The sequence below is a fragment of the Taudactylus pleione genome, unplaced genomic scaffold (assembly GCF_031769625.1).
Source record: "Taudactylus pleione unplaced genomic scaffold, aTauple2 ptg000046l, whole genome shotgun sequence".
Taxonomy (NCBI): Eukaryota; Metazoa; Chordata; class Amphibia; order Anura; family Myobatrachidae; genus Taudactylus; species Taudactylus pleione.
In genome coordinates this window covers 9292347-9304548 of record NW_028284448.1, presented here as the reverse complement: position 1 = coordinate 9304548, position 12202 = coordinate 9292347, and the positions used below count along the sequence as shown (strand labels likewise).

Sequence of the window (12202 nt, the reverse complement as noted above, 5' to 3'; positions counted from 1 at the left end):
AAAAAAAAAAAATGACAGGGCCAGGTGACTACTTAGAAGAGTTTTCAGCACAGCCGGGAACTGCCACGATCCGTCACAGGGAATTCCTCAGTTGGGGGACTGGGAGCTGGGGAGTTAGGGTGGCTAGGAAGCAACCGGAGTAGTGACAGTACTAAGGTCCTCCTAAATAATCAAACCCAGGTGTTGGCTAGACCTGTCCAGAGACGCGGAGTCTAAACCCCTTGATGGTCTTCACCAATGACCCCTACTATTGGGATTTAGGTTTCGCCGCGCCAAGTGAGCAGGTCGCGGCCCTCTGGTCAGGTACCTGGGAATGACACGGATTGGGAGATAACACTAGGAGTGGGATAACTGAGAAACTGCGTTCTCCGTGTAATGATATGGAGCGGAGATGAATACGCAGAATAATGAATGCAAGAATACTGAAAGTTCGTACACTGTAGAGAATTCCAGCATGGGCTGCACTAGGGAGTATCTCTGGAGATCTGGGCGTGGAACTGGTACAGGAGAGCAGTCAGACACTGATTAGCAGAAGGGTCAATGGAAATAAATAGCATAAGCCTGGAGCCATGTACCAGGATCAAAGTCACTGGGAAAGCGAAGTTGAACAGCAATTTTCCTGTTCCTGGAGTCAGAATAAATACCCAAAGGTAGCAGTCCATTGGAGGACAGTGTCAGCTGACAGCAACCAATGCTACCATTAGGTGAAGGGTTAATCAGGTGAAGTAGACGGTCATGGCTGCGTCCATGATGGTCACCATAAGAACCAATTCATGGAGCAACATATGGATGTCCTAGAGAATACTCAGCACGCCACCCGCCGCTGATCCTGGTGTCTGACAGATCAGGGGAAGCAAGCACAATGGTGAGTAGCGGCCGATTCCAGGCCGCATCCTGACAGGTACCTTGTCAGCGATCGGCGTAGGAAGCTACTTCCTCAAAATGTGGAAAAGATGATGTTCATCAAAATGAACTACAAATTTCATGTGGAAGACCTTTACCGCCAATTACATCCAAAAATTACAGAGCCCCCTGAGGCTGTAATGGTGGATTCCAGCGGAGATGAATTCATGTTGTGTGAAGATGATGTACATACAGATGAAGGTGAGGAATCGGATGATGATTGCGACAACATCTTGCCTCTGTGAAGCCAGTTTGTGCACGGAGAGATCATTGCCAGAAATTTCAGCTGCCCATTGGTAGCTTGTTTTGTGGGGGCCCAAACAAACCAATCGGTCAGCCACATTTGGCAGTCCCTGTCCCTGGTTTTCACATGTTAGTGCCGCCCACTGCTGTTGCTTAGCTTATTCAGCCAGCTAACTCGTGCAACCTTTTGGACTAAACTGGATGAAATCAATATTGTGATCTGTGAGGTGGTCAAAATTGACTGCAAATTACCTGAAATAAATGTTATTGAGGTAAATAATACTGTAGGAACTAAGGCCCTCATTCAGAGCCGCTCGCTATTTGCGGTCGTTCGTTCTAAAACAAGGGGTGGCTATTCAAATGAACCGTTCGCTAATTGCGGTCTGTTCACGCCTCTAAGTCTGAACGAGCGAGCAAAATTGCAGTTGTAATTTTGAAAAATATGCCCCCTGGCCGCTCGCATCCTACGTCATGTCCGCTATTTATTAGATTAATCGTGCACATCGAACAGCGTATGAACTGCTCGCTATTCTTGTGGCTGGTTTTTTCAACCGCTATTTTGCGATCAGTTCGGGGTTAAAAAAAAAACAAGTGACGTGGTCAATGAAGCAGCTGTATTAATTATGCACTCCTTTAAAACGCCCGTTTTGACCTTTAAGCACGCCTGCGATCTAATTCCACACCCCCGTTTTCAAGCACCTTCCCCTGTTACCACCCACATACGCCTCCTTCTGTCACTCAAAATAGCAGACATTCGCTATAATATAGCGAACAAACGATTTTCAGCCGCACTGACTGGTTCGCGCATGCGTATTAAAATCCGTACGCATGCGCAGATGTGCGAACATCGGTCAGAACGAACGAGCGGCCGCTTACGAGCGGCTCTGAATCAGGGCCAAAAACAGGACCAAATTATGTGATTTCAGCTGTTTTTATGATTTTTTAGAAATAAATCCAGATCCAAAACCAAAACACCAAGGAGGGTTTTGTAAAACCAAATCCAGATCCAAAACCAAAACACGGGGGTTGGCGCACATACATATAATAACATACATATTGCGGCTCAGTAAATGGTTAAAAGTAGTTACAAGAATGATGACAGACATCAAAAGGCATATTAAGGTAAGGCACTGCCACAGTAGGGTGTTGTCGAATTGATAAGACTATTGTTAAAAGTGTACAAAATTAAGAAGAGCAAAAATAAATCAACAATCCAGAAAAATAAATAAAAGTGGAACTGTGCTTATAAAGATAGATATAGAAATTAAATGTACACACATATATATATATATATATATATATATATATACATATATATATATATATATGACACTGGTAGGCTAGTGAGAGTCCAAGAAGCACATAATGCTGTTTTGTAAATTAATAATATCAATTTAATAAGAGTATACCAAAACAGTGAATCAGTGAATATATGGAAAAAAAATGAATCAAGACAATAAGAACTTCAAGCTTATATAAGCCCTAAAAGATACAATAAAAACACATATGCTGGTATTCAGGGGCATCGGAACGTTTTTATGTTGGGGGGGCAACATAAAATCGTTCTGGCACTGCCCCTCCTCCCTCCCTCACCTTCAACTGAGCGGCTGCTGCGGACAGTCAGAGGCTGTGCTTTATAGCAATAGGCTGCACTGCAATTGCACCACATGGAGGAGGAGGTGTAATGTGCGGTCTTTTAACTTAAAAGCCGCACTTTACACCTTCTCCTCCATGCGGTGCTGGAGCCGTGCAGCCTATTGCTATAAAACACAGCCCTTGACTGTCCGCGGCCGCCGTTCCTTTCACATGTTTGGGCCCCCCTCTAATGCCCATGCTGGTGTCATCGCATCATAAGTCCCTTATAGGATCCAATATAATGTTAGAATGAGTAATATATACGCAGTCTCAAAACTGGAAGAAAACACTTGTGGAACTAAAGCTTGGAGAGAGATAAAATTGTGAGAGATAAAGCACCAGCCAATCTGCTCCTGTCACTGTACAGGCTGTGTTTGAAAAATGACAGTTAGGAGCTGATTGGTTGGTGCTTTATCTCTCACAATTTTATCTCTCTCGAGGCTTTTTAAATCTCCCCCTTAAGGGGCCTATCCATTAGCAGATCTTTCTGAAAGACAAAAGATTTATCTTTTGAAAATTCCTGGGGCTGCTGTGACAGATATCTGTCATGTACATGACAGATTTTTTCGAACGACGAACGATATTGCATGACATCATTCTGGGAGTGGAATTTTTTTAATGTTTCTATTCATTTTCATTAAAAAATCGTTTGTCGTTCGTTGTTTACCGCGACAGATATTTCTCATATCTGTCAGCGATCAACGATAATTGACCAACATGTTGGAGACAAAAGACCCAATTTGTCGGCTGCGGGAGTGCACATTTTTCTCGTTCAGAGCCTATCCATTAGCAGATAAATTGAACGACTGAACGATAAATCGTTCATCGTTCAAACTTATCTGCTAATGGATAGGCCCCTTTAGTCTTATTGTTGGAGAAAATCACTTGTGGGACTACAAGTCCCAAAACAGACAGTCGGATTAATAACTCAGGGGGTCATTCAGACCCACTCGCGAGTGGCAGTACGCTCGCAAGTGGGTCGATGTTCCCCACTGTGCATGCGCACGATGGAGGGAGCTCCGTCGTGCGCATGCGCGAGACCCGGCGAGCGAAGGACTTTCCATCGCTCCGGGTCTCGCACCAAAGGGGGCATGCTGTCGATGTTGATTGACAGCACGCCCCCTTTGGTGGGCGTGCTGGGGGCGTGCCTGCCAGACGGAGGCGTTCCTATGGGAACGCCTACCGTCTGAAGCCGGCCCCACTGACATCACTAGTGATATCAGTGGGAGTGATTTTGGCTCTGATAGAGCCAAAATCACTCCTGGCCTTGCGGTTGAGAAACCCGACCACAGGGTTTCACTCGCAAGTCCGATGGTCGCGATGGTCAAGACCATCGCGACCATCTTGTTGGACACTCGTATATGCTGTGGGTGGTGACCCACAGCTATACGAGCGTCCAGGAGGACGCTCCATTTTAATGGAGGTGGGCCCTGATTCAGAGCGAGCGCTCTGGTTAGAGCGTCCGGCTCTGAATCAGGGCCTCAGTCTTTTTCAGCATGCCTGAAACATAGTGACTCTTCACTTGTTAATCAAAGGCCTTATGGAGTTTTTTACAATATGTTACTGTATGCAGCTTGTGTTTTTTATTGCTGAAGTTTATGTTTAGTATTGAGTCAGCGCATCTTAGTATAACACAAAATACTCTGTAGACCTTGAAGCACTAGTTTGCTGAATTTAAATGAAATTTTTTTTACCATATTGAAAACTCTTCAACAATTAACTAGCTCTAAATAGTCTGTTTGTTCGGGCAAATCTCGAGAACCACTGGATGGATTTTGATGCAATTTTTACTATTTCTATAGAGCATTTGTCGTGGAAGATTTAGGTGTATGAAATATTGATGTATGACAAAAGGGAGCTGAGCAGTGACGATTTTAAACACCAGCAGGAAGGTTGAGGGCAGGATATTGCCGAGCCCGCCAAGTTGCCGCTGCTGCAGGATTCTGCAGTGTGCAGCCACATCGGTCACCTGTTGCCCATGTGCGGCCGCACACACTGAACATGCCTGGAGCCGCCCCTGAAGATATATCACAATGATGGACTTTATTTTATACCATGTAGAGATTCATATGTATTATCCAGTTTCTTCATAAAAATGTATGTAAGCCCTGATTACTGATACAGAATTTAATTTTTTTCCTTCTTTTACAGTTCCTATTTCACTGATGTGAAAAACAATTCTCTAATTTCAAACGAGTCCAATTCCCATAGTCTGCTTAGGCATGACAATAAATAAAGCACAGGGACAGACACTTAACGTGGCTGGAGTTGACCTAAGTGGAGACTGTTCTCATGGACAACTTTACGTGGTCAAAACTAAAGGTGCCCATCCACTTGCCGATAATACTGAGCGATTACACGATTACGACATCGTAATCGCGCAATCGCTCAGTTATCGGCTGCAAATCGTGCATTTAAGGCCCGTATTCAATTTGGAAGCAAAAAGTCCGTGCTGGACTTTTCGCTCCACATCGGAGCTTATCCTGGGATAAAGTATCGGGTGCGCGCCCACTTTATCCCAGTATTCAATTAAAAAGCTACGAAAACGGGAGCCGGCGAAATAGGATCGGCGAAAAAAAAACAGGATTTACCTGGAATAAATTGTAGGACCCCCGTAAAGCTGTCAAAACATGGGGGATCACTATGGGTCCCCTGTTTTAGCCTGCAAATGAAAGTCGGGGTTTTAAATAGCTGCAGCAGATGTTTTTTTCCGACATTGAAGAAGCGATGCAGAAGAGCACTTAGGTTATTTTTTTTGTTTTTTTAAGTGGTCCCATCAAATTTGGGGTACATGAAAATGGGTACTAGCATAATTCTATGTCGATAAAAAGTAATATTTTAAAAATTCTGCAAAAATGCACCTGCCGCTAATAATCTATTCTAGAAACCTACTACCGCATACTTGCAGAATAGCCCTGAACCTATTTCCCTATATTTAAACACTTTTTTCCATTTTTATTTTTTCCCCCCCATTGTCTAAATAATTTTTGTGGGGTGTCCCTAATTTTTTTAAAACTTTTTTTGACGCAGTTTATTTTTAAATGACATTCCCAGGGGTGCAGGCTATTTTTTTTTTAAAGCCGGCACCCCTAAACTCCAATTCTGCACTTTTTTTCGCCACCTATTCAGTGGTGAAAAGTTATCCCCATTTTTTTTCAAAGACTTTTCGAACCTGCAAAAAGTATTTGAAATTGAATATGGGGATATTTGAAATCATTGATTCCGAAATTTTCGCTCCAAATTGAATACCCCTGTAAATGTCTAAAACGACCAGCAAGGCTTCCAACATCTATCATCGCCCGAACATGGCGGTCAACCTGACGACCATCGTCAGGTTGCCCATGTTCAGTGATGATTGATGTGCATACACTGAACGTGGCCTAATCACGGGAAACGTGGCCACGCCCCCTTGAAAAAAAAAAAAGAATTTCAGCGCCGCAAAGTGGCGCTGCGCGCTGGCGAGGGGGGCGCTCTGAGCCCCCTCAGCCCGGCGCAAAGCCAGGGGGGGCGCGATCAGTGTGCTCGCTCCCATCCACAGGCATAGTAGACTGCTGTGGCTGCTGCTCAGTGCTCAGCAGCCACGAGCAGTCTCCCACTGCAGCTCAGCGCACGCTGTGTGCTGGGCTACTGTGAGGGGGGGGGCGGCGTTGGACCCGGGCACCTGCCATGCCCCTCAGGAAGCCCGGGCCCAGGTAATTTAGGACTAATGTCGGCTAGAAGGTAACCTTGTAAGACCTAGGTTAATAAAAGACTATTGTGGTAAATTCAAAATTGTTCCCGTGCAAAGCCGCGGCAGGTCACTAGTTTAGGTTATATAACCCAGAAAATAAGGGTGGGTTTTAAGAATTACATTAAACATTGAGATAATTATATTCTGGCTATCGTCCATTTTTAAAACCAAAACATAAACGATATTTCCAGACATAAAATATTTCAAACCTGAGACTTTCCATAACAATGAGGAACAGTTGGCAACTCTATGCTATGATAACTGTACTATGTGCTAATCATAGGCTACAGTAGGTACAGGTAGTGACTCTGCAGCACTCCGCACCACCAGCAGGTGGCGCTGCAGTCCATTGAAAGGTCCCGGGAAGGTGAGCAGCGCCTTCTAGTGCCACGTGCGCAGTGCGTCACCGCAGGAGGTGGGAGAGCATCGCCAGCCGGGTCACCTCACCCAGAGCGCCGCACGCAGAGGGCAAGGCCGGGCTGCCCGCGCCTGACAGACCACACCTAGTCGCCGGTGGTTGGTTACAGTACTCGTTGCTCACGTGAGCATCCCGAGGCAGCAGAGTCGCCGAGTGAGGGAGCGAGGACAGGCGGCGGTGACAGCGGAGAGGGCGAGACACAGGCAGGAGGAGACCGGCATGATGAGCGCGGGCACAGCACGGGGCATCTCACCCCACCTGCTGCCGCTGGGGGCGCTGCTGCTCTTGCTACTGCTGGGAGTGACAGCGGCCGTCGCCGGTAAGTATACCCATATATGCAGCAGCAGTAATAGGACACTCTGCCAGCTACCCTGCCCGGTGCTAGTGCTCTGCAACACGGGGGAACAGTCCGGCTCCATGTTGTACGTATCAGCGCCGGCTGCCCTGTCCCGGCCTAATAGCATGCTGCTGCACCTACTCCTAGGTGGCATTAATAGTAGTGACTGTCAGCTGTTACACCCCCCCGGCTCTGAGTGATTATAAATGTATACTGTACAGCGTTCCCAGTTCGGCATCTGGGCATATCCTCTTCTAGGTCTCGCCAGCCGTTCACCCACCACAGAGGCAGGATAGCAGCCTATTATACTATAATATCACAATCAGGATTGTTAGTGACTGGCGTTTAATGGTAGGGTGCCTATCATTGCTCTGTTCTGATGCACATGGCATATTTTATTCAAAGTTTAGTTATGTACTCAAGTACAACCCAGACCATAACCATGTTTATGTACGATATAGTATCCATAGGGTGTCTCCTGTTAATTGTTTGTGTGTCTATGGCTATTGCTGACAAATGTTAGCTGCTTCTAATGGTTTATACTGTTTGTACAGTAAGTCACAAGAAAGTCGCTTAGGCGGGCACCTTTTTGGAGTACTTTGTAATGTTATTTATGGCTTGCTATTTTTACTTTGTTTTCCATTCACACAGCCTATACAAATGTTTTTCTGCCATTAAAGATCAAATGAATGAATCCGCAAATGAACAATACAAATGGTTTGAGATGCATTCCTTAGGATACTTAAAATGCAAAGATTGAAATGGGCCCTATCTTTGGCTATTTGGTTTGTTCTAGTTATGAAGTTGTTACTAAAATTGTACTGTAATTAATTTGAGTAAGATTTAAGTGACTCCAACAAAATCACTGCTAGATGTCTACATTAGAAGATGCACTGCCAATGTTATTCATCTAGACTGATTAATTTATATGTGAGCATATGGCACTTTTTTGAGTTTTACCAATCTGGATAATTGTATTGGAAGTAAAACATAGGCTGTAGCTTTTCCTGGTCTTTCACAGTGCAGAGTATTTACAATTTTGTTCATGTAGGCAAATTTTTATGCTTATTTGTCTTCTGTACATCTGTTCTTGCATAAGAGTCAGTTTCTGGGCACATCATGTACTGCACCTTGGTGCAGAGTAAAGAGACACTGCCAACTAATTCAGGAGTTCTCATTGTTAAAAATAAAGCCAAGTATGAGCTAGCTGTTTTTTTTTCATATTTATCTTCGTCACATATGTAGTCACAAGCACACAACTGAATAAATTGGTTGCATATTTGTCTTTGAGTATTAATCCTGGTTACTTATTCATTTTTCTTTAGAGTTGTCATCTAATCTGCCACAAAAAATGAGTTTGCTCAGTCATGCAGTTGACAACCCAACCAATCACATAGCATAAGATAGGGAGGCTTTGCACCCCTAGCACCTCTCCCTGGGCTATGACATGCCCACAGAGGAGGCCCTGGATGACTGGCATAGACTTGGATATGAGTTATTTTACTTTGGAAGATGTAACCAAAGACCAAAAAGAGTGAGACAGATGTTTGCAGTGACAGTCTTATAATAATCTGTGTAAAGTAACTGATGGCAGTGCTGAAATGACAGCCTATTAGCTTATAATTTACAATTTTCCAGTCTAAGAAGTATGAATGTACCAGGCAACTAGGGAATGGAAAACACAGGATGACCTACTCTATAAAGCAGGGGTGTTTAACCTTCCTAGGGCTGTATTCAATTTGAGGCGAAAAGTCAAGTTTGCCGAAAAAGTATCGCGGGTGCCGTCATTTCGCCAGGTGGAAACTTTTCGCCGTATTCAGTTTCAAAGACTTTTTGCCTAGGCGGAAAGTTAATGCAATGGACCCGGCGGAAAAGTTTCACCTATGAATAGCAGGCAGAAAAAAGTGCAGAATTGGGGTTTTGGGGTGCAACGTTGCGGGAACCCCCATGCAGCCTTAAGACAATCCCCCAAATGTAATCTGTGTAAAAAAAAACCCCAAAAAAACAAAACTTAAGAACACCCCAAAAAAGTACTTTAATTTTGGGGGTGAAAAATACCTACGTTGGGGGACAAAGTTAAAAACTAGCGAAATAGACTCCAGGGGGGTCCCCAAGTATGCCCCAGGTGTTTCTTTAATTACAGGTGCTTGCGGCTGGTGGATTTTTCACGATTTTTTTAAACTTCACTTTAGCAACTTTTAAATATGATACCCCCCCCCCCCCCCCATTTTCAGGTACCCCAAATTTGCTGGGATAAGTTATTTAAAAAAACAAACCTGCTAAATGCTATTCTTCACCACTTATACAAAGACGCGAATTTGAACCTATTGAGAACATTTAAGTACCCCAAATACCTTCAGCAGGCCTATTCGGGGGTATCCATAGTAATCCCCCATGTCAGTGCATCTTTTGGGGGGTGTCAGTCTGATTTCCCCAAATCTTACAGGATTTTTTGCCTGTTTCAGTTTCGCTGGGTGCCGTTTTCGCGTACTTTCAAATTGAATACGGGGAATCGCCGGGACGCTCGCAAAAAGTTTCTGCATGCAAAACACGCGATATAGGCGAAAAGTCCGGCAGGTGAAAAAGTATCGCCGGTGCAAATCTAATTGAATACGGGCCCTAGTGCTAGGTCCACATTGGGACATGGTGCTCCTAAACAAAGGGCCAAATTAAACAGAACTCCTTTAAATGTGCAAAATGTATAGAATTTACTAGAGGCAAAGAGGAACCACTTTGGAGGTATGCCATACCTTTTAACACTGTTAAAAAAACAGACCCCATGAGAAAAGAAGTGGTTTGCATGACTGTGAAGTGGCTGAGTACCACCAGAATTGCATGGCTATTTTATATGGGATGTAACTATGAGACCGGCGGCAGGGATGCCGCCAGTCTAAATCCCGACGGGAATCCAGACAAGGGATTTGAGATAGGTGTCGAAATACTGACGCCTATCTTAATCCTGATGCCGGAATCCAGGACACCAGCCCGAACAAGGTAAATCCAGGGCGTCCTTGGCTGTTAGGGGGGAGGGTTAGGTATGGCGGGGGGGAGTTTAGGGTTAGGCACCCCTTCGGAGGAGGGTTAGGGACCACTGGGGGGGAAGTTAGGCACAAAGGGGGGAGAATTAGGTTTAGGCACTAACTGGGGGAGAAGGGGGGAGGGTAAGTAGACTTGCCCGACCCCTTGTCGGGATACCAACCATCGGGATGCCGCTGACTATATTTTGACTGGAGGCATCCCGAAAGCCGGCATTACATACCTATTCCATTTCATATAATGTGTGGTCACATCCCACAGGGTTAGAGCCATGCCCCTCACCTCGTACACATTTAGCATCTGCCACCTTTTTGTAGTAACAACTCTGTACCCTCCATCAAGTCTGTAGTACCACATTCCCCTCTCTCCAACTCCACACATAACAAGACGTTCAGAGTCCTGCTCCACTTCAGTTCTGTTAAAGAAGCAGTGTTTGGCTATGCTGTTACTTGGCTACGTAGGTTTAGCTACCTCCACAGCTTGCTTCAGGGAAGAGGGGGAAATGCTGAGTTTTATTTTTTCCTATTTATTGGCTTGTAAATGCAATCCTTTCAAATGATCTAAATACATTACTTTAGGTCTTTGGCTTCTCTCTGTGCTTTTCAGTCATGTATTTGTATTCTCAGATACACATTTTGGTTGCTCTGGAATCTGGCACATATCTGGTATTTGCTTTGCAATGAGAAAATCCTGTGACCAATATGAATGCATGATAATAGTAAGGAGTAGCTGAAATCCTGGAGGAGAAAACCATGCATTTAGTAACATTGGATGATGTTTCATATACATTAGATCATTAAATAAGTCACCTAAAGCTGGAGAGGCACTTCCAATTGTGCCCTCGCACTGCTATGACTTTCTCATTGATCATTTGTCTAGTCCTCTCTCTCAGATGTGCATGATACAGATCTGCCATGAGGGCATTTGAGAGGTCACTTGCACGGGGTCGGAGAGAAATGATGATGCGAGTACTAATGATTGTCAGTGGCAACTGAGTGTGCTATTGTGAATCTGCCAGCACATCTCCACCATCTGCACTAACTGGGGAAAGGGCTTTCTATGTAGCTCCTGTTGCCTAAGCTGGAAGCCCCTGCCTCCAGGCATGAGTCTGTGGTTTCTCCCTCTCACACATAGTAATAGAAAGAGGAGCCTATGAATTTTCATTGGGACGACAAAAGGGGTGATTTTTTTGGGGGGGGGAGGCAAATTGAAAGACGCATTATCTGTGCTACACATTATGTAATTTTTTATCAGAAACTACATTTTCCACCACACTGATTTTGCATATGTCCGCCTACAAAGATGATGACATCATAACAGTGGCGTAAGTTCATCCCAGACGCCCGGAGGCAAGTTATAATTTGGTGCCCCCCCGTCACAGCCGCTGACACTGTAATGTAGCAATTCTCATGCAGACAGGCTATAGATAGACGAAGGCAGCAGCTGATGGTCTGACACGAAGTTCTCCACTAGTGTATGGTGGCTTATCAGGTGCCATGAAGGGCCATGATGGTACATAGTTACAGCCCTAAGTGGGGTGAATATGTTGTGGACAATGGAGGAGGTGCCCCCTTTAGAGCAGGAGCCCGGCGGCAGGCACCTCCATTGTCTCCCATAGTTCTGCCCCTGTATCTGTCACTGTCCTATAGTATCACAATACGTCCTGGCGCACCCAGAACAGTTATATTCGGTTCTCCAGTATAAAGATTAATCATAACCCTGCCCATGATATATATATATATATATATATATAATCTCTGTGCCACACATATAATATATAGTAAGTATAGATCATCAGCCTGTCCTGCACATACAGTAGATAGCTATGTGTGCTGCTGCTGCCCGCCCTCTCATCTTCTCCTCCTCTCCAGCCTTTGATGGATTTTACACTACGCCACAG

General features: G+C 44.8%; 1 protein-coding gene across 1 annotated transcript in view; it reads left to right on the top strand.

Moving 5' to 3' along the window:
- The first annotated feature begins 6887 nt into the window (after positions 1 to 6887).
- Positions 6888 to 12202, top strand: part of CD164 (CD164 molecule) — a 36582-nt gene continuing 31267 nt past the window's right edge. The window contains exon 1 of the mRNA XM_088460471.1: positions 6888 to 7248. Coding sequence (XP_088316597.1) covers positions 7149 to 7248 — 100 coding nt within the window. The 5' untranslated portion in view covers positions 6888 to 7148. The remainder of the gene's footprint in view (positions 7249 to 12202) is intronic.